Source organism: Equus przewalskii, chromosome 2, assembly GCF_037783145.1.
Source record: "Equus przewalskii isolate Varuska chromosome 2, EquPr2, whole genome shotgun sequence".
Taxonomy (NCBI): Eukaryota; Metazoa; Chordata; class Mammalia; order Perissodactyla; family Equidae; genus Equus; species Equus przewalskii.
The window spans coordinates 47,331,598-47,356,751 of record NC_091832.1 but is presented as its reverse complement, the minus strand read 5'-3'; the positions used below and the strand labels follow the sequence as shown (position 1 = coordinate 47,356,751).

Genomic DNA, 25,154 nt, shown 5'->3' with positions numbered 1-25,154 from the left:
CCTGGCAGGTGCTTTGGCTGGGCAAGCTCATGGTCAGGCGGGAAGACTAGTCAGGTATGAAGAAATGGTGAGGCCCAGAAAGGGGACCAGGCATGGCTCTGGAGATCCAAAGTGACAAGACGGTGGCCACTGGGGACGCTTGTCCTGTGCCTGGAGGACAGGAAGGTGGCATCAGGGAAAGAGTTGCTCTGGACCCTGAACCCCCAGGGACGACCACTTCCCCTGGCCTCTGCATCCTGGGCAGGGCTGGACCACTGGCGGCTGCTCTGTGCGGTTTGAGGACAGGACTCAAGGGCATGGCAAATCCCAGCTAGCTCCCCACGTGTCCTCCGCCCGCACCACGGTCTGCTAGGGGCGGGGCGCGTCATTATCCCAGCCTAGCGTACCGGGGCTCCTGCACTTCGGCCGGTCCTGGCTGCCGATTGGTTGGCGAGCGTGGGAAAGCGCTCGTGCCCACGGCCCCACCGCCCGCGCCGCATAAAGGCACCGCCGCCGCTCGCCTCGGCGTTTCGGCCACCGTCCGTGCCGTGCGCTCTGGCCCCCGCGGGCCTGGCTCCAGGCGCAGCCCCCTGCCGACTCTCGAAGTAAAGGGCAGTCCGGCTCCCGGGCGGCGGCAGCGCGAGGGCGCACCCGCGGGTCTTGGCAGGGTCCGGCGGCCGCCCCTCACCAGGTCTCTGCTCTTCCCCCTGTTTGTGGAGTTCGGGGCGCCCGCCCAGCTCCGAGCTGGGGAAGTGACATCGTGGAGACGGAGGTGGCAACATCCCCGGTGAGCACCGAGCCTGCTGTGGCTCGGTGGGGGTGGCTGAGGTGGGGGGAATGGCAGGGAGTGGTGGTGGGGGTGTCACCTGAGGCAGGGCAGGGCGGGCGCCCTGAGGGGTGCCCGCTTCCGCAGCCTGCTCACCCGCTCGGCTCACTCTCCGCAGCCCCCGGCGGCTCGGCAAACCGCGGATGAGTCCAGGGAAGCCGTGGCGCGCTGCCTCCGAGAAGCCTTCCCGTCCTCTCCCTGCACCACGTGCGGATGCACACCCTGGCTGAGCTGAACAGCGACATGCAGAAGAGATCCCTGCCGCGGCCTGAAAGCAGCGCGCCCCCTGCGCCCCCTGCGCCCCTGGCCACAAGGGCCCCAGTGGCAGTTGCCAGACCCCTTGGACGGAGAGGAGAGGGCTGGGGCTGGCGGGGCGCAGCGCTCCTCCTGCAGTAGGGAATTTTGTTTCCCCTCCTATTTGCTGTCTGGCACTAGAGCCCAGGCTGAGCAGCCCAGCCTGCCAGCTGGTGGGGCCCCTCAGCCGGCAGCAGTGCCCCAGGTCTTCCTCCTGAAGGAGGGGTCCTGAGGGCAAGGGTTTTGTATGTCACAGCTGCTGTAAATGGTCAAGATTGTCCATGGCAGAGGGAGCTGGGGCAGCCACTTCTGCCTGATCAGCACAGCCACGCCCTGCGTCTGGACCTCTGCTTCTTCCAAGTTGGGAAAGAACTGGATGCTTTATGTTAAAGCAGGGGTGGGGTGGGCTGGGGGAAATGCTGTGCATTGGAAGGGCACGGCCCCGTGCTGGACACCGGGGGAGGTGTGGGGCCGCCGTGGCATCCTGGTGGGATGCAGGTGTATCCAGTGGTCAATGGTGGATGTGCGTGGGTATGGACAGCATGTGCCTCAGAGCTGGACCACGTGGAGCTTGAATAAAGGTGCTGGACTGAGCCTCTGCCAGGTCTCTGCCCCGTCCCCCGAGTCTGACTGCCACCCCTGAGATTCAGGCCCCCTGCCTAGGGTGTAGGGAGGGATCTGGGGCCTCCGGGGATGGGTCACTGTGCCAAGGGTATCCTGGGCTGGACCCTTGCCCTGCTGGCTTCTTCCCTGAACCGTGGTCAAGGCCCAGCCTGCCCCCCTGGCCCCCAGTGACAGGGAAGACTCTCAGGGATGGGCTGAGCCAGAGACAGCTCCTTCTGTCCTCGGGCCGCCTGGGGGGAGCCTCCCGATTACCTTGAGCCCCCTGTGGGCCAGGCAGTGTGCTAGCTGTCACATTGTGGGTTCCGAAATCACCTTCCCAACATCCTGGAGGCGAGGACGTCATTGTCCCCATTCGAAGATGAGCAAACAGAGGCCCCTGCAGACTCAGGGATGGTGCCAAGGACACGCAGGGGCCCGGGGGTGGGCTGGTGCCCCTCAGCAGTCGGGGCTGGCACCTGCTCCCACCGTGGCCGCTTAGCGTGCACTGAGCAGAGTGGGGAGTGCACCTCCCTCAGCGTCTCTCCTCCTGGTCCCCCAAATCTCGTCCCCTATTGATTCCCCGGGATAAGTGCTTCTCCCAAAGCGGGGGCAGGGCTGAGAAGTCACTTCATCCTGGGCACGGCCCAGCGTCCCTTACTGGATCAGAACCCGGCAGGGAGCACCCTGCATTTTGCTGGGGTGGGGGTGGGGTGGGGATGGACAATCTTAAAGGGAATGTGACCCCAAGCCCCCACCCCACCTGGCGCCTTGCCTTTGTGGTGTGGAGGCCACAGACACCGCCCAGGAGAAACCAGAGCACAGGCTGGCTCTGGGGTTTGCTGCCCCCTGGCGTCTTGCAGCCTGTCCGTGGGGAAAGCCTGGCTGGAGCATCTGCAGCTCCCAGGACGGGAAGGCGCTCTGAGGTCTCCCCCTGTTGGAGGCGAAGGGAGAGGTCCCTTTGGGGCTCAAGCCCGCCCCAGCCTCAGGGGCGGGGCACAGTGGGGACAGACGACCGGGAAATGCCCAGCCTGGGCGGGTCTCTGGTGGGTCCTGAGAAACGGATGGGCTGTGAGGTTCAGGAGGAACTTACCATCTGGGGAAGCATTGTCTGCGAGGAGGAAGGCTGACCTTGCACAGAGAGGGACTCGAGAGGATGGGTCAGCGTTGGGCGGTGACGGCAGCAGGCTGTGCTATTGATGTGCTGTGCTGTTTAATGCTGCTGCTGTGTCTGGGCCTGGTGCGGCTCTAGCTCACGGGGTCCTGAGCCCCCCGTTAATGATTGCTCCTCCATGCCACCGTCAGGGTTCTAGTTGCCCCATCTGTCAGCACGTCTCTCTTCTGTGGGAGGGGACAGCCCCCTGTGCCCCGTTACCTGGCATGCAGTAGGTGCTTAATAAGTGCAGGCTAAAAAGAGCATGCCTCCCTGGAGGCCTGAGGAGCCCTGGACTCAGCGTAGGGCCTGGCTGGCTCAGGACCCTCCCAGCTTCCCTGGCAGGGGCAGGCAGAGACCCTCAGCTATGGGTGACCACCCTGGGCCTGGGGCAGACGCCACCCCCTCCCAGCCCAGGCCGATTTCGGGGCCTTTGCACAAGTCAGGCCTGGAGCTGCGGACACCGCCCTCTGCCTTCTGGGTTGGTCGGGCAGTTGGTCAGGATGGCTGGTTGAAGACTGCAGGGAGCCGATGTGTCACCTGCCATATATTTGAGCAGCAGTATTGGGGGCCCCCCGGAAACATATCTTATTTGGGGGCTGATTGAGCACTTGTGTCCCAGGACCTTCTGTAGAGGCCTGGGGACGTTTAGCGAGTGATGAGCAGCCCCTGCCTCAGTGAGCACCCCCACGCAGCTCCCGGTGTCCCAGCCTCTCCAGCAGGCGGGTGGGCGCCAGCATGTCCATGCATAGGTGAGGCTGGGGCTTGGGACTGCCCCAGACATGCTGCTCGAATGAGTGAGGAGCGAGGCGCCTCTCAGCACGTGTGGCCACACACACCCCGACGTTTACCCTCGTCTGTTCCACGTCTCCTTTGTAAAATTACAGCCAGCGACCATGTTTGAACAAAGAGAAAGGCAAAGTAGAGCAATCCTTTCGACTCCATGGTGACAACTCGGGGAAAAACATGATTACGGTCTCTGTTAAAAAAGAAACTATCTCTTCAAGGCAGGCGGAAGCGCACGCTAGGCCAGGAGGAACCGCACATCTGCCACAGCTCGCCCACTGTCGGCGGGGCGTTTCCTGTTTTTGGGCTGAGGCGGAGGCTGGCCCGCTGTGCCTGGGCCGCCCGCTGACAGTGAGGGGTGCACGGAGGCCCGGGGGCCTCGGGCTCTGGTTGGACAACTTTGTACGCCACTGAAGTGCAAACATCCGTTCAGAGTGCTTCTCATCTGACTTTTTTGTTGTTGCACTTTTTATTTTGAGATAGTTCACAGGGAGTTGTAAGAAATCATACAGAAAGATCCCGTGTACCTTTCACCCAGTTTCCCCCGTTGGTAACGTCTTGCAAAACTACTGCGCAGTGTGTGTGGGGGTGTTGACACTGATGTGGTCAAAACAGAACCAGCACCACGAGGCTCCCTCCTGCTTTCTTTTAACAAACAAATTTGATGTATTTTAAAAATTGCGATGAAATATATATTACGTAAGATTTACCATTTAACCATTTGTAAGTGTACAACTCAGTGGCCTTAAGCACATTCACGTTAATGTGCAACCATCACCACCATCCGTCTCCAGAACTTTTATGTCATCTCAGTAGGAACTCTGTCCCCATTGAGCGCTAACTCCTCATCTCGCTCCCCCAGCCCCTGAACCTCTGTCCTACTTTCTGCCCCCTGACTCCTCGAGGGACCCGAGCTCCCTTCTGGGGAAATGGTGGGGTACGTGGGGCTGGCCTGGTGGCCCGGCCGTCACCAGCAATGACTGTTAATATGGCTCTTGATCAGCCTTTTTCTTGTAAAAGTGACACGTGATGTTACAAAAACTCACGCAGTGCGGAACAGACCACAGCAGAAAGTGGAAGTTTGTTGTTGGCGAGAGCTCTCCCCACCCACCCTGAGGCACAGGCACCCGGAATTTTTCGGGACACAGAGAAACATACACACGCAGACATGCTTTTTTTTTTTTTTTTTTTTTAACGCATCACAGGTTGAGCTTCTCTGTCCCCTTTCAAGCCTCTCTGCCTCCCTGCCCTCAGGGCTGGGGTGGGAGTGGGTGTGGACGCAGTTGGTGGTGTGGGGGTCCCAGATCTTTTAGCAAATCACCTTACCAGAGCTGTCTCCCGGGGGTCAACATTAGCGAGAGAAAGAGCACTGGGTTCGTCTTGTGGCTGCTTCACCTGGAGAACCCCAACAGCGGCCAGCACCTTGCAGCCACCACCACGCCGCACCTGCGCCCCGAGAAGTTGGGACGCTGCCCCATCACAGTGAGAGGACACACCTGCGGGGACCGGGGGCCTTCGTGAGACGTGTTGGGCAGGAATGGTGGCATCTAGGGGGTGCTGGGTGATTTTGGTCGTGCTGGATTGAGTGCTGGAGGAGCGGGTGCTCCACGATGGGGATCTGAATGCATCCTGTCGAGGATGTAAGCAGAAGGGCATGGCTGACATTGTGTGGGTGGTGAGGGAGGGAGCAGCAGTCACCCGTATTTGCCAGGGCGGCGGTATTTGGTTGTTTTTGTGGCGTGACAGTGACTGTTTGTCTGAGTTCATACCTGTCTGTGTATCCTTGTCGATGTTGACGTGCCATGACATTAATTTACCTGGAGAACACCAAGGCCGGCTGATAGCGCCAGGCCAGCTCTAGGCTGTCGAGGGCTTTCCTCTACCTCGCATCTGCCCAGTGGGTCTGTTCCGAGTGCCCACTCTGTGCCAGGTGTTGGGGACGTAGCTGTGAGTGGCGGAGAAACCTCCCTGTCCTTGGGAACTCGCGTTCTTGTTGGAGACTCTTTGCACTGAATTGTGTCCCCCAAATTCATATATTGAAGACCTGACCCCCAGGGTGACCGAATTTGGAGGCAGGGCTGTCAGGAGGTCGTTACGGTTAAATGAGGTCGTAAGCCTGGGGCCCTGACCCGGTAGGACTTCAGAAGAGAAAGAGACATCAGGAATGCTGGTGCACAGAGAAAAGGCCGCATGAGGACACTGGGAGAAGGTGGCCATCTGCGGGCCAAGGAGGGAGGCCTCAGGAGACCAGCCAGCCTGCACCTTGATCTCAGCCTTCCAGCCTCCAACTGAGAGAAGTAAATTTCTGTTGTTTAGGCCGCCCAGGCCAGGGGACATTGGCATGGCAGCCCTCTGTGACCCACACGAGCCCCTTCCAGGCAGTCCCCACCCCTGGTCCAGGTATGTGTGACCTGCTTTCTCTGCCTCTGCCTTGCACCTGCCTGTTCCAGACTTTCACATCAACGCAGTCACACTCTGTCGCTCCTTGGGGTCCGGCCTCTTCACTCAGCATAATGACCGCGAGGTCCCTCCATGACGCTGTGTATCAATATCACTCTTTCTTATCACTGAGTTGTATCCCGTTTTATGACTATGCCACCATATGTGTATCCATTCACCTGTTCATGGTGTCTGGGTGGCTGCCGGTTCTTGGTTAATGTGCGTAAAGCTGCTATGAAAGTCTGTAAACAGCTTTTGGTGTGGACGTATATTTTCCTTTGTCTAGGTTATTTACCTAGGAGTGGAATGGCTGGGTCAGATGGAAAGCGTGTGGTTAACTTTGTAAGCGTTTGCCAAACCGTCATCCAAAGTGGTCGTACCACTTTCCATTCCCACCAGCAGTGTCAACAGATCCAGTAACGCCATATCCTCGTCAATACCTGATATGGTCAGACTTTACCCTTAGCCACTCTGATAGCTGTGAAGTGGTATCTCCTTGTCATTTTAATTTGCATTTCCCTGTTGACTAATGATGCTGAGCATCTTTGCATGTGCCGTCTGTGTGTCTTCTTTGGGGAAGGATCTGTTCAAAAATCTTGACCATTAAAAGAATATTGAGTTGTTTGTCTTCTTATTGAGTTGTAAGAAATTTTTAAAAAATATATCTTTTGGGCAAGACATGTGTGTTGTGGATATTTTCCCCAGCAGGTGGTTTGCCTTCTCATTTCCTTAATATCAAACTTTGAAGAGCAAAGTCTTTAATTTGGATGAAGTCCAATTTATCTGTTTTTCTGTGATGGTTTATGTCTTTCATGTCCTCTCTAAGAAATCTTTGCCCACTTCAAGGTCACAAAGATTTTCTCCTATGTTTTCTACCAGAAGTTTAATAATTTTAGCTTTTACATTTAGGCCTATGGTCCCTTTGGGCTACTTTTTGCTCGTGGTGAGGGTAAAGGCTGAGCTTCATTTTTGCCGCCTTGATTCTCCCTGTTCCAGCAACTGTTGCCTACAAAGATTACCTTTCCCCTGTGGGATTACTGTGGCGCCTCCGACAACACTCTGGTGATCGCACACGAGCGGGTCTGTTTGTGGACTCCGTCTCTTCCGTCTCATCGACCGGTTGGTACTCCTCCTGCCTACACCATCTGGGCTGGATCCACGAGGCTTACAGCTCACGTCCTTCAGCCCTGCTCTTCCTTTTCAAAATTGTTTTGGCCACGATAACTCCTTTCTGTTTTCACATGAGTGTAAAAAATCAGCGTATCAATTTCCACAAACAAGCCTGCTGCAGTTTGATTGGGACTACATTGATCTCTGGTTACTTGGGGGAGAACTGACATCTTGCCGAAACCCAGTCTTCCACTTTGTGAGCATCGTACCTTTCCATTTACGGCGTCCTCTGTCCCCTCCCTCGGCAGGGCCTGCACAGGCCTGCACACATTCTGTTGAATTTGTCCCAGATGCTTCATGTTTTTAATGTGAGTGTGTTCTTGCTCTTTTAAATTTCAAAAACCCATCTGTATTTTCTAAACTGTTGGCCTTGTGTCCTGTGACGTCACTAAATAAGCTGTGTAGGCCACTTAGCCTTTCTGTAGACATTGTAGAACTTTTATATATGTGGTCACGTTGTCTGCGAAGAAGCAATGTTTCCCTTCCGCTCCCATCGCCGCGCCTTCTCTTTCTTTTTCTTGCCGCGTTGCCCTTTCTGAGACTCCAGTGCAGTGTTGTGCAGAAGGGGATGAGTGGGCGTCCCTGCCTCGTCCTGTTCTTGGGTGAAAGCATGCCGTCTTCACCATCGACTGAGACGTTGGCTGTGGGAGTCTCTCAGCTGCCTCTGCAGATTTGGGGGCTCTGTTTCTGCACAGCCCCCGGCCTCTAGAACCCTGCAATCTCCAATCGCTGTCCTCTTCTTTTGGCTGCTGTCTCTTTCTGTGTACAGTATCCTTTGCACGTCAGCCTACAGTTTTGGTTTTGCATGCAGTAAGACAATGTCTGCATTTAACTGGAGGATTGAGACCATTTCCATTCCATGTAGTTTCCTGTGTGGTTGGGTTTGGGTCCATATTTTGATAATTATTTGCTGTTCTTTGTTTCTTGTTTCCTCCTTTATGCCTTCTTCTTGACGAATTGAGTGTTTTTTGGGTATTTCATTCATCTGCACTGTGGGCTTATTTGCTACACATCTTCATTTTATTTATCAGCGGCTGCTCTAGGGCTTACAATATGCACCTGTCCTCACCTCCCACTATCACCCACTTGACAGACCATGAAAAGCACCTTACACAGTCCACTCACGTTTCCCTGCCCCAGGCTTCTTGCTCTTATTGTCATGGATTTTACTTCCACGTGCTGTGACCATGACAGCACATTGTTATTTTTCTTTAAGCTTTCTATTATTTTTAAAAGAAATTTTAAAAATGAGAAAAAGATGTCTCATGTTTACTGACATATTTACCATTTCTTTCACTCTCCATTCCTTTGAGTAGAGATGCGTTTTCATTGGGTACCGACTTCCTTGTCTTTGAAGAAAGTCCTTTCACATTTCTTGTAATGAAAGTCTGCTGGTGATGGACGACCGGAGCTTTTATAGAAATCATGAAATGGAAGTCCTCAGTCTTTGTTGTGCTTCCATTTTGGGCAAATACCTTCACTGTGTATGGAAGTCTAAGTTGAGATGTTCTCCAGCGTGTTCTAGATGTTTCTATCGTCCCTGACTTGCACTGTTTCTGGTGAGAATTCAGCCGTGCCCCTTATCTCTGCTTCTCTGGATGTGACGGTGTTCGCTGAGACTGATTTGGGGTTTTTCCCTTTATCCCTGTTTTTCAGGAATTTGATTGTGATTTTCCTTGTTATATGTTCTTTCTTGTTTATCCTTCCTGGGGTTTGTAGGCATTCTTTTGTTTGTAGGTTTATACTTTTTCTTTAATTTTTCTGTTCTTGCCTCTCTCTTGTTTTGTAAGACTCCACTTATATTGATGTTAGACAGCTTGATATTTTCCAGGCATCTCTGAGGCCCTGTTTTTTTTTCCCTTTTCTTTTTTTCTCTTTGTACCTCATTTTGGATAGTTTCTATTACTATAGCTTCAAGTTCATGGATATCATCTTGAAGTGTCCAGCCTGTGTTAACCCTACTTTTATGGGCCAAATTGCGTCCCCCCAAATTCGTATGTTCAAACCCTAACCCCCAATACCTTGGAATGTGGCTATATTTGGAGATAGGGCCTTAAAGGTGGTAATTAAGGGTAACTGAGGCCATCTGGGTGGGCTTTAATCCAATCTGAGAGCAGGCCTATGGAGAATAGGAAATTTGGACACCCAAAGAGACCCCAGGGATGCGCATGCACAGAGAAAGGACCATGTGGGGACATGGTGAGAAGGAGGCCGTCTACAAGGCAAGCCGAGAGGTCTCAGGGAGACCAGCCCCACCACAGCTTGCTCGTGGACTCCAGCCTCCAGCCTGCGAGGCGATAAATTCCTGCTGTTTACCCAGGATACTGCGGTATTCGTTATGGCCACCCGAGCCGGCTAACACACCTGCCCAGCTCATTCTTCACTGGAGATTTTATAAAGTTCCATTTGGTTCTTTCTATATCTTCCATTTCCCTCTTTATGTTTATATTTCCCTTTAAAAATGTTTGAAAGACTGTCTTAGGGTGTTGTCTGGTAATTCCATCATTGCGGTCATCTTTGGGTCTATTTCTCCTGATTCACGTTTTTGCTGGTCACATTTTCCTGCTTCTTGGCATGTGGGTAATTTTTGCTGGGATGCTGGGCATGGTGTTTTTACTTTCTTTATGATCTGGAATTTTCTCTTTTACTTTCAGTCCTCCTGGAGAGAGGGCTGTGCGTGTCCGGCCTGTGCTCAGTGACTTGGGCTTCGCTTTGATCTTGGGTGGGACTCTGAGCTTAGTTACACTAGGGCTAGAGCAGCCTTACTCCAGGCCGGTTCAGCCCTGGGGAGGCGCGGCCTATGGGGTCTCTCCTGCAGGCCAAAGGGACCATTGAGGACAGTCAAGTCCAGCTGGTCAGCACTCCAATGTCCCCTCACCCTGTGTGAGCTCTGGAGTCACTCGGTGCACAGCTCCTAGTGGCTCACTGTGCCGTACTGTGGAGTTTTATCCGTGACACACACGGCAGGTTCTTGAGCCAATGCTAAGGGGACCTTGCCGATGGCTGTAGCTTTTGTCTGTGCAGCTCCCTCCTTTCGGGAGCTCTGCTTGCGTGTCCACCAGCTTCAGCCGTCCTGAGGCCTGATCCCTTTCTTCTTAACTCAGCAGGACTGCCCTGGTCTGCTGGGGATCCCAGTTCCTTTTGCCTAGTTTCTGAACACAGCTGATTCACGGTTTTCAGTTTCTTGCTTTGGGGGCAGAGGGTAAGTCCAGGCTGTGTTACTCCATCACGGCAGCAGGCAAGAGGGACAGTTCCCCTTCGACGGCACTTAGGTTATTTCCAATGTTCTCTGGCACCTTCAAAGGCTGATGTCCTCTCCTGTACGTCCACCTCTTCCCGTTGGAATGAGAATACTTACTTCCAGGGTGGAATTCATACACGACATTGCCTGATCAAAGGGTGCAATGGTCTAAGACATTTAACATTTACTCCCAAACTGCCTTCCAGAGTGGCTGGCCCACTGCATAGTCACTCCGTGCTCCATGGAGTTCACCATCCTCAGTCCTGCTGGCTTCCCCTGGGCCCAGTCTTGACCTGTAAACACCTCTATGAGGAACTTTCTCTTCCCTGTCACCAGTGAGTCTGCACATCTTGTCTTCCTCTTTCTTGGGCTGCTCTGCCCTTTCCTCTTTCTTCTCTTTCCCAGCCGTCCATCCTCACCTTCTCCTGCTCTTGGCCAATGGTCCCCGGGCCCAGCTGCCCAACGTGGAGCCAGGAGGCCCCCGATGCTCCCAAAGGCCCCCTGGGTGCTGGTCCCATTCCGAGGGCTGGGATTGTCCATTTGCTTGTTGAACCAGGGGCAGGAGGAGCCCTCCACCTTCAACATTTCCCAGAAGTCTCTCTTGGAGCTGAAACCAGGGAGGCAGCATTGAATCATTGCCAAGTGGCCGGAGCCACTTGTTTGGTCCAACCCTCCTTTGCTCCTTCTGGAGAGGTGGCCTCCCTTGGCCTGGCCCCAGCTCTCCGCCTGGTCTCCTGACCTGTAAAGCCGTGGTCCCTAGGGCCCTGACCGTCTATTCACACAGCGTAACTGTGAGGGTTAGGATGGCAGGAGGGCCTGTAGGTGAGGTGAGGGCCAGACACCAGGGAGCACGGCACAGGTATGAGCTGAGATTGTTTCTGAGGACAGGAGAGACATCAGGATGACCTCCCAGGATGAGCCGGCAGAGGGAATGGCCTGCGTGGGGCTCTGGGATGGAAGGAGCTGGAATAAGCAGGGACGCAAAGGGGTTGGTGTGGCTGTAGCAAAGGGAGACATGAGTTGGAGAGGCAAGTCTGGGCTGATGGGCAGGCCTTGGGGGGCGGGGGGGGCAAGCAGTGGGGATTTGGTGAGGGGCCCCAGAGGGTGCAGGGAGGGGGCGACCGTGACCGTGGTGTCATGGGCAGCTAGGGGTGTCCCTAGCTGCTGTCTGGACTAGGCAGAGCAGGGGAGCCAGAGTGAGGGCGGGGTGCCGAGGTGAGAGCATGTGCCTGGAGGGAGCAGACCTCTGAGGAGCCTCTTGAGGCAGCCTCTCCATGCCCACAAGGGGTCCCGGTGTGGGTGCAGCAAGGTGAAGCGTGGCACACAGCTGCCTCCCAGGGCCCTGATTTTGCCAGGGAGCAGAGGCGGTGGGGGAGTTGTGGAGGAGGAGTTGGGAGGGCTGGTGGGGGACTGGGCACGGGGCGCTGGGGAGACGTCTGAGACGAGAACTGATACCCTGGTCTGGAGCTAGACAAAACCAGGTCTGGGCGCCCACAGCACCCCCAGTTCTGCTCCCAGGACAAGCCTGGATTTGAGCAGGCACCTGGGCCTCTGGGAAGTCCCTGGTGGCCCAAGCACACTCTGCCCCTCCTCTGACCCCTGTCCCAACCCCCAGTTCTCTCCCGTCTGTCCCAGGCATGCAGCTGAGGAGTTGCCGTCCTCTCCGTCCACCTCTACCCGCACCCTGAGAGTCGGACACCGACTCCTGCAGGCCCTGCGCCTCTGGGCGTCCCTGGAGTTGACCTCTCTCCACGCCCTTCTGCCCTCCCTGCCCTGCTCCTCACCTCCCAGAGGCTCCCACCTGGGAGACATCACGCCCCTGTCTACTCCGTCCACCCTCCCCACCAGCCTGACACCTGCACAGTCTCCCGTGCACAGGACGCACCCGGGGTCTGCAGCCTCCCTCCAGGGGCCAGCCTCGGCCAGCTCTGTGTCGAGGCCCCCTTCCATGCCTCACCAGGGCTGGACCCCAAGAACTTCCCGGCCATATTGCTCAACCCACATCTTTCCTCCGGGAATGCCCTTTCTCACCTTGTCCCCCAGCAGGACTCCTGTTCATCTTCAGAGCCCCAGCCCACATCTGCTGCCCATACCCAGCCCTCACCACATGACGCTGACAGTGGCTTTTAGACTCAGCTCCCTCACTGGACCATGAGCCCCAGGGGGTGAGGCCCAGGCTGCTTTGCCTCTGAGCCCACTTCCCAGCCCGGGGCTCCCACAGAGCAGGGGGCTGAGGCCACCAAGAATGCAGAGGAGAGGAGGGGGGGGCCTCAAGGTGGGCTTTCAGGACGACCCTGCCTCCCACCCTCCAGGCCTGGGCTCAAGCACCCTGGTTCTCAGCATCTCTCCCATGCTCGGGACCCCAGAGATCTCCCTCTCAAGAAGAGGAGGAAATGTGATCAGGGATTCCTCAGCCCATCGGGAGGTGTCCTGGCCGGGAGCTCCGGGTGTCGGCGATGTGGTGGGGTGGGCAGCCCCTGGGAGGGAACGGTGGGCGCAGGGGCAGGTCTCAAGGGATAGCCAGGTGATGGAGGCTCCTCTTGCTGCGGCAGAGTTGGGGTTGGGGAGAGGCTGAGCCTCAGTTTCCCCATCTGCACTGGGGGGAGGCATGCACAGATGCCTCTGAAGCTCCTGCCGGGCCCTCCCCTGGGCCCTGAGGTTGGGCACCCTGCAGGAGCCCTGGGGTCCCTGGACACAGGCTCTGGCTGAGTCAGGAGAGGCGGCTTCCCTGGATCCCAGCCCACATCACAGGGATGACTGGAAGGAGAGGCCCTGGGGTGCGGGCTCTACCTGCCCCCCCCCATAAGTAAGGGGCACGAGAGCCCCATGGAGCCTCAGACAGGTGCGGGGCTCCCTGGGGCGTACCCTGGTCCTGCCCTGCTCCTGATTCCTGGATGCCTGGGGCCGAGGAGCAGACGCGACAGCCAGCCATGGGGACTCCTGGTGCGTGGGCAGGAGCCCTGTCTGCACCCTCCTCCTGTCTCATTTCCTCCTCAATGAGTCTGGCGCCCAGAACTGAGCCTGGCCTGAACTACTGGGTGCTGAATGAGTGAGTGAACAGCGAGTGAGGAGTGAGCACAGGAATGGTGATGCTGAGACTGGAGCCCAGCCCTTCGTCTTCCTGCTAAAATGGACACAGAACTCCTGCCACGGAATTTGCATTCCAGGGGGGAGGTGGGAAGACAAGGAACCAATAAGACACCAGGGTCACTGGGTGAGGGTGCAGGGGGTGTGGTTGGAAACTCAGGCATCAGGAAAGCCTCCTGAAGAGGCCATGGCTCAGCAGAGACCTGGTACAGAAGGCTCCCTGGGCGGGTCTCCCCTGCTGCCTTGGGGCGTGACGCTGGCTCAGCATCTAGGGCCTTGAGTCTTGAGGTGGCTGGGTGGGGAGGGATGGGCCAGGGGTACAGGGGCTGAGCCAGCCATGGGACTCCCCATTCCAGCTGAGACTCACTGATGCCTGTGGGTAAGTCCTGCCCTTTGCTGTGCCTCAGTTTCCCCACCTGCCCAGGGTGGGGTGGATGAAAGGATCTCTGATGAAAGGAGGCATCTGAAGGGAGTGGTGGGTTGAGAGCCGGGATCGAGGGTCCTGGGGGCCTCACCAGGTGTGGGGAGAACATCCTCCCTCTCTGGCCAACCCCACCCCAAGGATCTTCCCAGGACTTGGGAGGTCCCTGGGGGCATGGCAGGGAGCAGAGGTGGTCCCAGAGCCCTGTCCCTGCCCTGGGTGCCTGCAGTGTGCTCTGAGGCACCCGTGTGCTGCTGGGGTTTCCAGGGCATTCTAAAGCACTCCCCAGGGCTCTTGGGACCAAGCAGAGGGTGCAGAGGGGGTGCCCCTTTCCCTTCATTGGAAACCCCCTGGCAGTGCTGGGGGCAGGGGGTGTGAGTGCACGTGGGGGAGCGGGGTGGGGGCACCCTCTAAAAGGCCCCTGGGTGTGGGGATGGGACCCTGTGCTGCTGGGTCTCATGGGGGCTCCCAAGCCCCTGGTCCCACCAAACCCCCACCCTACCTCAGAGCACCAGGGTCTGTGGGGCTGGGCTGGTCGTCCCGGGTGATGGTGGCCAGGGTGGACGCTGCCTCTGGGCGCTGCGAAGCTTTGCCGATAGGGCAGTGGTCAGCCTCCACCCAGCCCTCGGACTTCACTCCTGCCCTGTTCCTTCCCCAGTGCCCAGGGTCTCCTCCCAGGGTCCCCTAGAAATAGAAATAGATAGTGACCCCAAAGACACTGGTGACTGCCAGCCAGTCCTGCCCAATGGGACCCCTCCCTGGGGAGATCCAGGCAAACCTCGCTGCCCCAGGTGCCTGCAGCCCACGGAAAAGTGAACCTTCCAGTGGGGTCCCCGGCCTCCAGGGGTCCTGCTCCCACATCATGTGAGGTGGGCTCTCACAACCCTCCTCCCAAGACCAGAGGCACAAGGGGGCAGGGAAAACCGACACCTTCATGTCCAGCAGATGCCCTGAGGTTCAGTGGGGCAGGGTGGGGTCTGGGGCTGTGACCCTGGAGGAGGATTTTGTGCCAAAGTCAGGACAGAGAAGGGGCTCCAGGTTAGCCTGGGCTGGGCATCCAGCAATCGGTACACTGGAGGTGGTGGTTCCTGTGTCCTTGAGGGCCCAGCCTTAGCACCTGATGGGGACCTGCCTGGGGCCTATGGAGATGGACAAGCCCATCAGGGTCGTGATGGGTCTGATTAGATGGAAGCCCCCACCTTTAATTGACTTTCCAGCTCAAAGATGAAGGGGGCCAGAGGCATGCCACGTGCATCACATGAGCCTCAGACTTTAATGTGATGTGACAGCCAGCGGGCATGGGGGCCAGGGGCCGGACTCACCCAGTCGCTCCCCATCCAGGATGCCAGGGCTGGGTGGGTGCCTCTCACCAGTCCCAAGTGTGACTCTTAGGCACCAGGTGTGTGTATGAGGGTCTGCTCTCCCAGGCCTGCCCTCCTGTCCCCCAGCTCGGGAGATGGCCATGGCTCCAGGGAAGGTGGAGTGGGGAGAACCCCGTCTGCACAGGAAGGTTGGGGTTTGAGGCTGAGCACAGTTTGCACATGGGAGACCCTGGGCAAGGCCCTGTCCGTTTCTGAGCCCCAGATCCCCATCTGTGAAATGTGAGCAGGAAATAGCCACTCCCATCCCGTCCCAGGACAGGTGGGGGTGGACACAGTGGGGGCCCCTGTGGGTGCTCACAAAATGTCCCCCTTCTCACCCTGATGGGGACTCAGCGACCCCCAGCCTCCTGGGATTGGGGAAGGGTCACCTTCTGCAGAGACGTGCGCAGGGCTGTGCAGGTGGAAACCAGCCTGACCCAGCCCCAGGCAGAGGGTGGACACGCCCAGAATGCACTGCTGGGAGGCGGGGTTTCCTTGAAGTGGCTGGGCCCCCTTTCCGTAGAAGCAGGATCCCGCCTTTCCATAGACGCTGGTTCCCCCTTTCCATAGACGTAGGGTCCCCCCTTTTCAACAGAGACAGGTAAGACACAGCCAAGGAGGTTCCTCTTGGCTCCTGCTGTCAGGAGCTGCAGGCTGGCTCTCTAGGGTCAGCAGGAGATCCCCCCTGCCGCCTATGCTGCGCCCCTCCCCCTGCCCTGACCTCTGCTCTGGACCGCTGGTCCTGCCAACTGCAGACTGCATCCCAGGGCCCTCCCTGCCTGTCACTGTGGGGTCCTGATCCCCTGGCAGCCTAGGGCCCCAACGGCACATGCTTGGGGACTGGAGACGAATACTTCCTGAGATCACCCCGAAGGCCGTCCTCGCTGGCTCCTGCTGCAGTTTCTCTTTCTCTTTCAGCCAGCGAGGCAGCAGGAAGCCCAAGTGCTAAAGCTCGTCCTGCTGGCAGGGGGCTAGGGACAGCAGCCAGGGAATGAGGGGTCCTGAGGAGAGACATGGAGCCTCTGCGAGGCTGGGGGCCACCCCCATGGAGCCCGGCACCCAAGGCTGATGCCCTGAGCCTGGTGAGTCTCCTGAGCCTGCCTGTCTGTCCAGCCGCGCCCCAGCGCCCCTATTCCTGCCCCTGGGTGTACCCTCTTCCCCATCCCTGCCCACGATGTCCCTGTCCTGCCCTTGTCCCCCAGCTACCCGGCTCTCCTAGGCTGACCCAGCCCTCTGTCACCCACTCACCCTGGCCCTGGGGTAGGGGAGCAGACAGACAGGAAAGCCATAGAACAGCTCCTGGTGGGCCTCGTCCCCGAAACCCCACTCAGGGGACGAAGGTGAGCCCCCAGCACAGGGTGAGGGTGCCTCCGGGCCCGGCTGTTCTTGGATGCCTGAGCTGTTCCCGCCCTGGGGTGGGAGCCCCCAGCAGGTGGCTAATCTCCACCCTCAGCCCCTCCCTGTCCTGGGAGATAAAGTCCGTGTCTGTGTGAGTAGGGTGGAGTCCAGGGCCAGGCCGGGGGGGAGAGCCTGCTTGCCCGTGTGGCTTCCTGCCAGCCCAGGCGGAAACTTCAGGGTTAGCAGAGCCAGCCCTGGGCCCTGGGCCCCCTCATGGCCCACCCCAGCCCGGGCCCTGAACAGCCTGTCTCCCGTGCCTGGCCTGTGAGCCCCTGACGGTCGTCCTGCTCTGACCCTGCTGGGTCCCCAGGGCTCAGCGGGCCCAGCACAGGCCAGAGGCAGGATGGCCAGTTGTCCAGCCCAGAGTGGCTCAGGGCTTCCCAGGGAGTGTGGTCCCTGGTGAGAGCAGAGACCCAGTCCTTGGGGTACCATGCTGGTGGACTTGGGGACAGAGGCAGGAGACGGGCCAGTCCCCACCTAACGCCAGGGCTGTCCTGGATGATTCCCAGAGCCTGTCGGGGCCCACCTGTGTCCTCCCTCCCAGGCCACCTCCAGCTATGGGGCTGCTGCTGCCCCATTTCACAGAGGCTGATATCGAGGCTCCGGGGCAGCCTGGGCTGCTGCTCCCCTCCAACGCCCCATCTGTCCCCTCCAGGCCTTGTATCTCCTCCTTCTGGGGTCCCCCCGCTACACCCTGGCGACGCCCCAGTGCAAAGAGGAGGAGTACCCAGTGGGGACCGAGTGCTGCCCCAAATGCAGTCCAGGTAGGTGCCGCCCCGAGGGACCTGCCCTGGGGGCCCCTGGGAGCCAGCGCTGTGGGGAGATGCTCCAATCTTCCCTGCCAGGAGCCCCTCCTTTCACAGCACTTCTCTAGGGGGATATGAAGCCCCCGGGGCAGGGGCACTGACAGGGGAGGACCCGAGCCCCCAGGGCCGCCCCCCCAGCTTCGACACTTCCCACCAAGACTCTCACAGCCACTCTGCACAGCTGGTGTGGCCTGGCGCCCCTGCCAGCCCTTTATTGCCAGAAGACTGGGGCTCGGAGTGGGCACTGCAGTGGAGCAGGCCTGGGTGTCCTGGGGGGACCCCCACATTCTTCCAGAACGTTCTGACTTCCCCCAAAGCAGGCTTACTCCTGGGAGGCGACTAGGCAGGATGTGTCGTGTGGGGAACAGCTCGGGTGGGTGCCTTTCAGGCCCTGGGGGTGGTGTCACACCGCAGGGGGCTTCCAGGTGGCAGGATGGGCAGGCCTTTGCAGGGCCCTCCCCAGCTCTGACTGCTGTGGACCCTCCGGGCTGCAGGTTACCGCGTGAAGCAGGCCTGTGGGGAGCTGACTGGCACGGTGTGCGTTCCCTGCGCCCCCAGGACCTTCTCAGCCCACCTCAACGGCCTGAGCAAGTGTCTGCCGTGCCGACCCTGTGACCCAGGTGAGGACGCTGCCCAACCGCCACGGCGCTCAGCCCCCAGTCCTGACCCTGCAGCACACCCACGGCTCAGGACCGCGAGGCTGCCCCTTGGCCAGCCCCACCCCAGCCCCAAGGAGGGCTCCGCCTCCCCCCATCACCTGTCCCACGGACACTCCAGAGCTCAGGGACACTAACATGTCACATGGGTACCCAAGCCTGGGCCAGACCCCAAGGAGCCAGAGTGCCCCGCGCTGCCTCCCCCAGCCTGGGGCCTGGCCTCGCCTAACAGTGTGCGCGTTCTCAGGAGACACATCCCCCAACCCCTGAGGGCTCCTCCTCACGGGCTCAGCGCTCAGACCCTCGGGTTTCTTGCTGGCCAGGGCCGGTGGCCAGGAAGGAGGGACCCCAGGATGTCGGGCATGACAGACGTGGGGGCTACAATGCTTTGGGGCTCAATGAGGAGGGTGTGAGGAGCTCAGAGCCTTGAGCTGCAGTTGCAGAGCCCTGCCCTGAGTAACGCACGTCTCTGGCTGGGCTGAGGGTGGCACCGACGGCATTGACGCCGTGCTCAGGAGGGGCCTGGGTCCAGGCCCAGCTGCCACCCCACCGCCGCCGCCCGCTGAGTGGGCTCACTGTCCTCTCTCTGCCACGTGACCGGCCCGGTTTGCAGGATGGGAACCTGTCTGAGGGTCTGGGGGTTCCCTAGGCAACCCTGGTTCTCCCTTTCTGTGTGACCCCAGCCGGATAGGACTTTCTAAGTCTCCTTGGGGCCCCGCTACCCGTCGGGGACACCCTTCCACCACTCCACCAGCCTGCCCTTCTCTGCCCATGGTTCTGTTGTCCCAGTGTTCCTCAGAGCCCCCTGGGACTCACAGCTCTGTGTCCGGCACCTCCAAGCACTGTTTTGGCTGAGCCGGGGATGCAGCTCGCAGCGTCCTGGGTGGGGGCAGAGGCGGGCCCAGACACACCAACCAGGGCTGCAGAGCTGGCCCGGGGTCCTGTCACCAAGCCCTCCCCAGACCCCGGGCAGGAACCCCCAGGCCTGTGGATGCTGTCCAGGCCTCTGCTTGTTCTCCTTCCGGGACGGGGTGCTCACCACTGCCCACAGCTGCCCTGGCTGCTGCTCTCAGCTCTTTCTCTTGGATCCCAGCCATGGGCCTGGTGATCAGGCGGGACTGCTCGAGCACGGAAAACACCGAGTGTGGCTGCGACCAAGGCCACTTCTGCGTTAGCGAGAAGGGGGATGATTGTGTCGAGTGCCAGCCCCACACGACCTGCAGACCAGGCCAGAGGGTACAGGAGAGAGGTGAGCCGACGCCCAGTCCCTCTGCCCAGCAAGAGAGGAGCCCGGTCCCCTAGCGCCTACTGAAGACACAGACCCCAGGCCCAAGCCTGATGGGGGAAGCCGGGCTCCGCCCTGGCAGCGCCCTCGGGCCCCTCTGCCCAGCCCTCTCCTTCCTCAGGCACCGAGCGGCAGGACACGGTGTGTGAAGACTGCCAGCCCGGGACCTTCTCTCCCAATGGGACCCTGGGGGAGTGCCGGCCCTGGACCAAGTACGTGATCCTGGGTGGCCTCAGTCCCGTGCCCCTAGGGGGTGGTCCTTGATGCTCCCCTGGGAGGTAAGGGCCCTCGCCCTGCAGAAAGCCCGCTGCCCTTTGGGTGCCAGCATCCAGGAAGCTCCTGCTTGGAACCCATGGTCCAAGCACATCGCAGCACATCGCAGCACATTGCACTGGCCAAGAACCGATCATAGCAATTTATCTCTGAGGACAGACTTTTCCTGGAGCAGATCCAGAGGGACGCTCTTCCCTGGGCCCCTGTGCTTCTGGAGTGTCACCAAGTGTCAGGGCTGTGGGGCCCTCCCTGTGATTCTGGAGTGGGGGAGCCTATAAGGCAGATGTTCAAAGTGAGGACCCCAATTGTGCTGTAACAGGACGCCCCCAAATGCCCATCCCCTGGGCCCAGATCTGAGCTGGGTGCTCAGAGTCTCTGAGGGGAGCCTGGTGTCTCTGGGGGAGCCCGGGGTGACCAGGTGTGGCTGCTCAGAGGAGGGGGCAGGGCTCCAATCTCTCCACCCTGCCTCGCCCCTCCTTGTCCCCACCCAGGTCAGTCCCTCTGTCTGCAGCACCGGCTCGAACAGTTTTCTGTCCCTGACCCCAGCCCTCTTCACGCCGTCTCCTTCTCCGTCCTGTCGCTCTCCGTGGTCTCCAGCTGTCGCTCCCACTCTCCCCCTCCCTGCTCTCCTCTCGCCTTCCTTGTCTCATCCTGGTTTCCCTCTCCTTCCTTCTCTCTCTGTCTCCCTGTAGCTCTGGGGCTTGGAGAGTCCTTCAGACCTGAGTTCACACCAGAGCTGCTCTGAGCCCGGCTGGGCAGCAGGGGACGGACCCTCCCGGGTCTAGAGAGCATCAGGCTGCGTCTGCCGCCCGCAGGATCCGGGTCCCGCCAATCTTCTCTCCTAGGTGCAGCGGCCTCTTTGAGATGGAAGTGGAACCTGGGACTAGCAGCACAGACGTCACATGCTCCTCCCAGGGCCTCAGTGTTCTTGTGGGTGTTCTCGTGCTTGTGTTGGCTGGCCTGATAGTCCTCTGCGTGTGGATGAAAATGAGAAGGACACCTGGTGAGCAGCAGTGTGTGGCCCTCTGAGGGCTCAGGTCCCGAGCATCACAGCTCAGAGACCCACCACGGCTCTGAGAGACGGTCTGAGACACCCTCAAATCTAGGGGAGGAGGCGGCCCCAGGAGCATCTCCAGGATTGCTTGGCCCCCTGAAGAGCGGCTGCTGCTGGGCTGGGGCCGTGGGCTTCCTGCTGAGGGGAACCCTGATGTCACGGGGTCTGCCGGGGTCAGGCAGTAGCGGGTGGGACCCCCTAGCCAAGGAGCCCTCTGCCGCCCCCGTGCGACCTCACTGCCATGGACCCTAAGTCCCGTCAGCCCTCCAGGGACAGTGAGAGAACCTGCGGTCAGCTGGGAGGGGCCCAGGTCAGAGCCTCCCTGCTGTGGGCACGTTGTGTCCCCACCGAGAGACTGCGTCGTTCATTCATTCATTTTCGTTCGCTCACTCCTTCGTCCAATTGTCTGCCGCTCTGGGCTCCTCATCTGGGCCAGGCCCCTCTGGACACCAGGATCCAGGCTGTGTAGACCCAGCTCTGGCCGCTGGGGAGCCCCGTGTATGTCAGAAGGAGAGCAGGCAGTCAGCAAAGACATCCAAATCGGGGAGTCGGGCTGCTGTCAGCGGATCGTCCTGTGTCCTCACCCCTGGGGCCCCCAGACTGCCAGGAGGTCTCAGGAGCCTGGGCTGGGAGGAAGCTGGGCCAGCAGCCCAGGGTCCCTTTCCTCCCCAGTCTGGGGCACCTGCTCTCAGGGGGGCTGACCCTCCTCTGAGAAGTGCACCCCACCTCTCCCTGGGAGACGGTCTAATTGGGGAGGGCTAGGGAGCGGGGTGGGCAGCTGGGGAGGTGGGCGGGGCGTGCACCGTGTCCTTTCTCATGTCCTGGGCCCCCTGGGGGACAGGCCTGGCAAGGAGCCCCACCCACATGGGTCCCCCTGCCTCTGAGAGGGTCAGTTTCTCGGGGAAGTTCACCCAGCGAGAAACCGGGAGTGTGGGGCACCCCGCTCATTGCTGTGTGGCCCCTCCCTGACACACGTGTCTCTGTTTTACAGATGGATTCACCCCAGTGAGATTCCTCTCTCAGGTATGATTTCTCATCCCCCAGTGGAGTTGCTGCAGGGCGGGTGGGCCTCCCAGTTGTCTGAGGGCCCCGAGTCCTTAGTCCATAGTCGTGCTGACTTGGGAAGGGAGGCCACCACTCCTCCCCGGGAAACCCGGGCTGACCGCGAGCATTGCGGGGAGGCCCGTGGGCTGGAGCCGAGCCAGGCGGGGACGTCATGTCGACTGTGTCCGCAGTGGACACGTCCTGGTGTAGGACGGGAAGACACAGCCGCCCAGGCCCTGCAGCCCACGCCGGACGTCACCACGGTGGCCGTGGAGGAGACAGCAGCCATGTTCCCTGAGAGGGAGCAACATGCTGACCGACAGCCTCAGATGCAGCCATCTGAGAAATCCCTGACTGTGTCTGCCGAGAGCTGCCAGGCCCTCAAGGGCTGAACTGGGGACCAGGGCAGCCGGTAGGACCCACTCCTGGGCTTGCTTCAGACTCCATCCAGCAGAGACAGAGACAGCCCACTGCTCAGGGGGCTTCGAGGACCCCACACACCTCCCCACCAATGACGTTCGAGTCCCCAGCCCTCCCCTCAGCCCTGGGCTGACCACGTGCTGACCCAGCACTGTGAGGACAATAGCCACAAGCCGCTCTGTGCCCCAGGCCCTGCCTCTCCCCAGCCCTTGGGCTTCAGCCTGCTCATCTGCAGGATGGGCCTGCCGGCGCCTACCTCCGGGGCTGGGCCGGGCCAGGATGGGCCGTGAAGGCCTCATTAGGTGAACGTTGCGTTCACAATCGATTTTTAAATTGTTGTTGTGTGGCCCATTTTTTCATTTGTTATTAAAAAGTGTGTTTTTGGGGAGCTGCTTTGAGAGTGCATAAATGTTCTGTTTCTCCCCAAACTCTCTGGGCGCTCAAGAGAAGCTGCGCCCCGACGCGTGGATGAGCGTGTTTGGAGGAGGTGCTTTGAGACTGAAGATCGTCCGCGTCTCCTCAAGTCTCTATCCACTGACTCTTCCTCCCTCAACCGTTTTCTCCGCTGGAGGGAAGAACTTTCCGCTTTCACTCACTCGTTCATTCACTGATGCGTCGACCCCACGAGGGCCTCCTGGTCCCCGATTCTGTTCCTGGTTCTAGCCCAGTGCTCTGTATTACGGCGATGTTCACACTGTCCCCGCTCTTTCCAGCAGGAGTCCCTTTACACTGGCTCCTGCTTTCTTTTGACAAATCCCAGTCATTCCGTGAGCCTGTCCTTAATTTCTGGCCCAACACGGTGTTCCAGGCCCCTCTGGTTCTTTCCCTGCTCTGGTCCTGGGCCCGGACATTTCTCCGTGCAGCCCTGGCCATTCTGATGGAGAATGGTGTTTGGAACCCAATGTGGGTGGGCCGGGGTGCTCACTGTCACTGGGGGGCCATGGCTTCTGGGATTCACAGGGGATGGTTCAGGAATCACATGCCTACACCCTTGACACACCTCCCTCATAGAGGCACACAGAGCTGAGGACACAGATCTGCGTGGACAGACGTGCAGACCACACGTCAGCAGGAGTTCACACCGAGAGCTCTGGTTCCGAACAGACAACAGGCGCGTTCTGTCTGCTGCTTTCTGCGCCTGTGGCTCTTGACCCTGGTGCCAGCCCGGCCTCCTTTGTCCAGGGCACGTTCACCTGTGGGCTCAGTCCTAGAAGATGCAGGGCGGTCTCAGGACTGCTCCCGTCGGGAGATTCCTGCCCAGGAGCCAGAGGCCAGTGCTGGCGTTCAGTTCTCTCTTCCTTTCCTCCAGATTTCGTGCTCCAAAGTGACAGTGGTTCACTTTTCTTTTCACGGTGGTTGTTTTATTCATTTGAATTATAATTTTGTTCATTCTTTGAGTCTGAATTCTGTTTTACACGTTTGTCAGTCTCTCTTGATTCTCTGTGGCTATCTGCCTACCTATGAGTTTATATCCATTCATCTCTCTACCTTATTTGTCTCTTAATCTGTGGAGCTTTAACATGGTATTAATGTCAGGTTAGTGATCTTAGCTCAGAGGGTGGCAGATTGTATTCAAGAACATGACAAACCCTGAGCTGGCCCTGTGGCACAGTGGTTAAACTTTGGTGTGCTCCATTTCCATGGCCCAGGTTCCCGGGTTTGGATCCTTGGCGTGGACCTCCACTACTCATCAGCAATGCTGTGGCATCAAACCTCATATGAAGTGGAGGAAGAGTGGCACGGATGTTAGCTCAGGGCTAATCTTCCTCAGCAAAAAAAAAAAAAAAAAAAACCACACGACAAACTCCATCCTATCTACAAGGAACCCACCCTGAACGTAGGGCTCGGTTGGATCAAAAGTCGAAGCAAGCATGAGGACTGAATTCCATCGTGCCCAGTGGACATCAGGAGAAGGACTCTCACAAGCAGGATGAGGGCTCCATTCACCGAGATGTCACCCCAGTCTTAGTGCCCATTCACTCAATAACAGCTGCCAGTCAATTAGGCAAACACTGACACAACTGGAAGGAGGGACACCCCGGGATTCTGTGAATGGTGGGGCTTTAACTGTCCTCTCTCGGGCATTGACAGAACCAGGAAAGACCGGCAGGAGAGAGCAGGCCTGGGCAGCGCCATCCCCCCTCCAGCTCCATTCACTGGCGCCCTGGATGCCCACCCATGGCAGCGGGACGCAGGCCCTTTCACGTGCTCATGGGACCGTTGCCAGCTGGAGACATGCCGAGCCCCCACGCAGCCTCAGTGAATTTAGAAGCGGTGAAATTCTGGGGAGAAGATGCTTCCTCAGCCAGCTTCTGGGCTCCACAGGGCGATGGCTACTTGAGGCTCTGGGAAGGGCTCCAGACGGGTGTCCACCCCACAGCCCCCACAAGGCCACACCTACCAGGGCGGGGCACCTGGGCCCAGCAGGCCCTCCCCCTCCCTGACAGAGCAAGGCCAAGACAGGAGGCCTGCATTAAGCCTGCCTTTACCTAATGGTCTGACATCTGGGGCCTCACCCACCCTGGGGAGACACCCCCTCCCAGGCCAGTCAGTTCCCAGAGATAGTGAAGGCTGGCCTGGGGACGCACCCTTCACATGCAAACTGACCAGTCCAGGGCCCGCTCCCCAACTCCTCTGTTGGCGTCTCACGCTCCAGGCCAGTAATCCTCTGCACTAGTTACCCCAGGGCAGGACGGGGCGCCTGGGGCCAGCCCAGAGCCCACTGAAAGTGTTTCCACCAGCCTGCTGCCTGCCTGACGCCGCCTTTCCCGCAGAAACCAAATCAAGCCTCTTGGCCACGTTGTGCCCGCTCCCTCTGCCTCATGACCCACCCTGGCGTTCCCCACGTGGCCCTCGTGGTG

At 59.0% G+C, this 25,154-nt stretch overlaps 1 protein-coding gene and 1 long non-coding RNA gene across 4 annotated transcripts; one reads left to right on the top strand and one right to left on the bottom strand.

Moving 5' to 3' along the window:
* Positions 1 to 3,136: 3,136 nt before the first annotated feature.
* LOC139081068 (uncharacterized) lies at positions 3,137 to 15,646 on the bottom strand. Its single transcript, XR_011536022.1, has 2 exons — positions 14,499 to 15,646; positions 3,137 to 11,095 (listed from the first exon to the last, which is right to left on the bottom strand). It is a non-coding gene; the product is annotated as an uncharacterized lncRNA (long non-coding RNA).
* Positions 15,647 to 15,784: 138 nt separating this feature from the next.
* LOC103544471 (tumor necrosis factor receptor superfamily member 14-like) lies at positions 15,785 to 22,681 on the top strand. Of its 3 annotated transcripts, none has more exons than XM_070605014.1 (9): positions 15,785 to 15,958; positions 16,276 to 16,439; positions 17,411 to 17,519; positions 18,056 to 18,181; positions 19,311 to 19,466; positions 19,624 to 19,714; positions 20,621 to 20,778; positions 21,821 to 21,852; positions 22,065 to 22,681. In XM_070605014.1, exons 2-9 carry the CDS (start codon positions 16,371 to 16,373, stop codon positions 22,263 to 22,265), a joined length of 942 nt encoding a protein of 313 aa, XP_070461115.1. In that variant the 5' UTR covers positions 15,785 to 15,958; positions 16,276 to 16,370; the 3' UTR covers positions 22,266 to 22,681. The 3 variants fall into 3 exon arrangements, 2 of the variants coding, with proteins under 2 accessions (XP_070461115.1, XP_070461118.1); XR_011536018.1 differs by having other exon boundaries at positions 15,828 to 15,958; positions 20,468 to 20,778; XM_070605017.1 differs by lacking the exon at positions 19,311 to 19,466 and having other exon boundaries at positions 15,823 to 15,958.
* Positions 22,682 to 25,154: the final 2,473 nt, after the last annotated feature.

Bases quoted from the DNA above. Each gene is read 5' to 3' on its own strand.
- LOC103544471 (XM_070605014.1), top strand. From the start codon at position 16,371: ATGGAGCCTCTGCGAGGCTGGGGGCCACCCCCATGGAGCCCGGCACCC. The intron at 17,520-18,055 runs GTAGGTGCCGCC...TCCGGGCTGCAG, and splicing joins CTGCCCCAAATGCAGTCCAG to GTTACCGCGTGAAGCAGGCC. The intron at 18,182-19,310 runs GTGAGGACGCTG...CTTGGATCCCAG, and splicing joins GTGCCGACCCTGTGACCCAG to CCATGGGCCTGGTGATCAGG.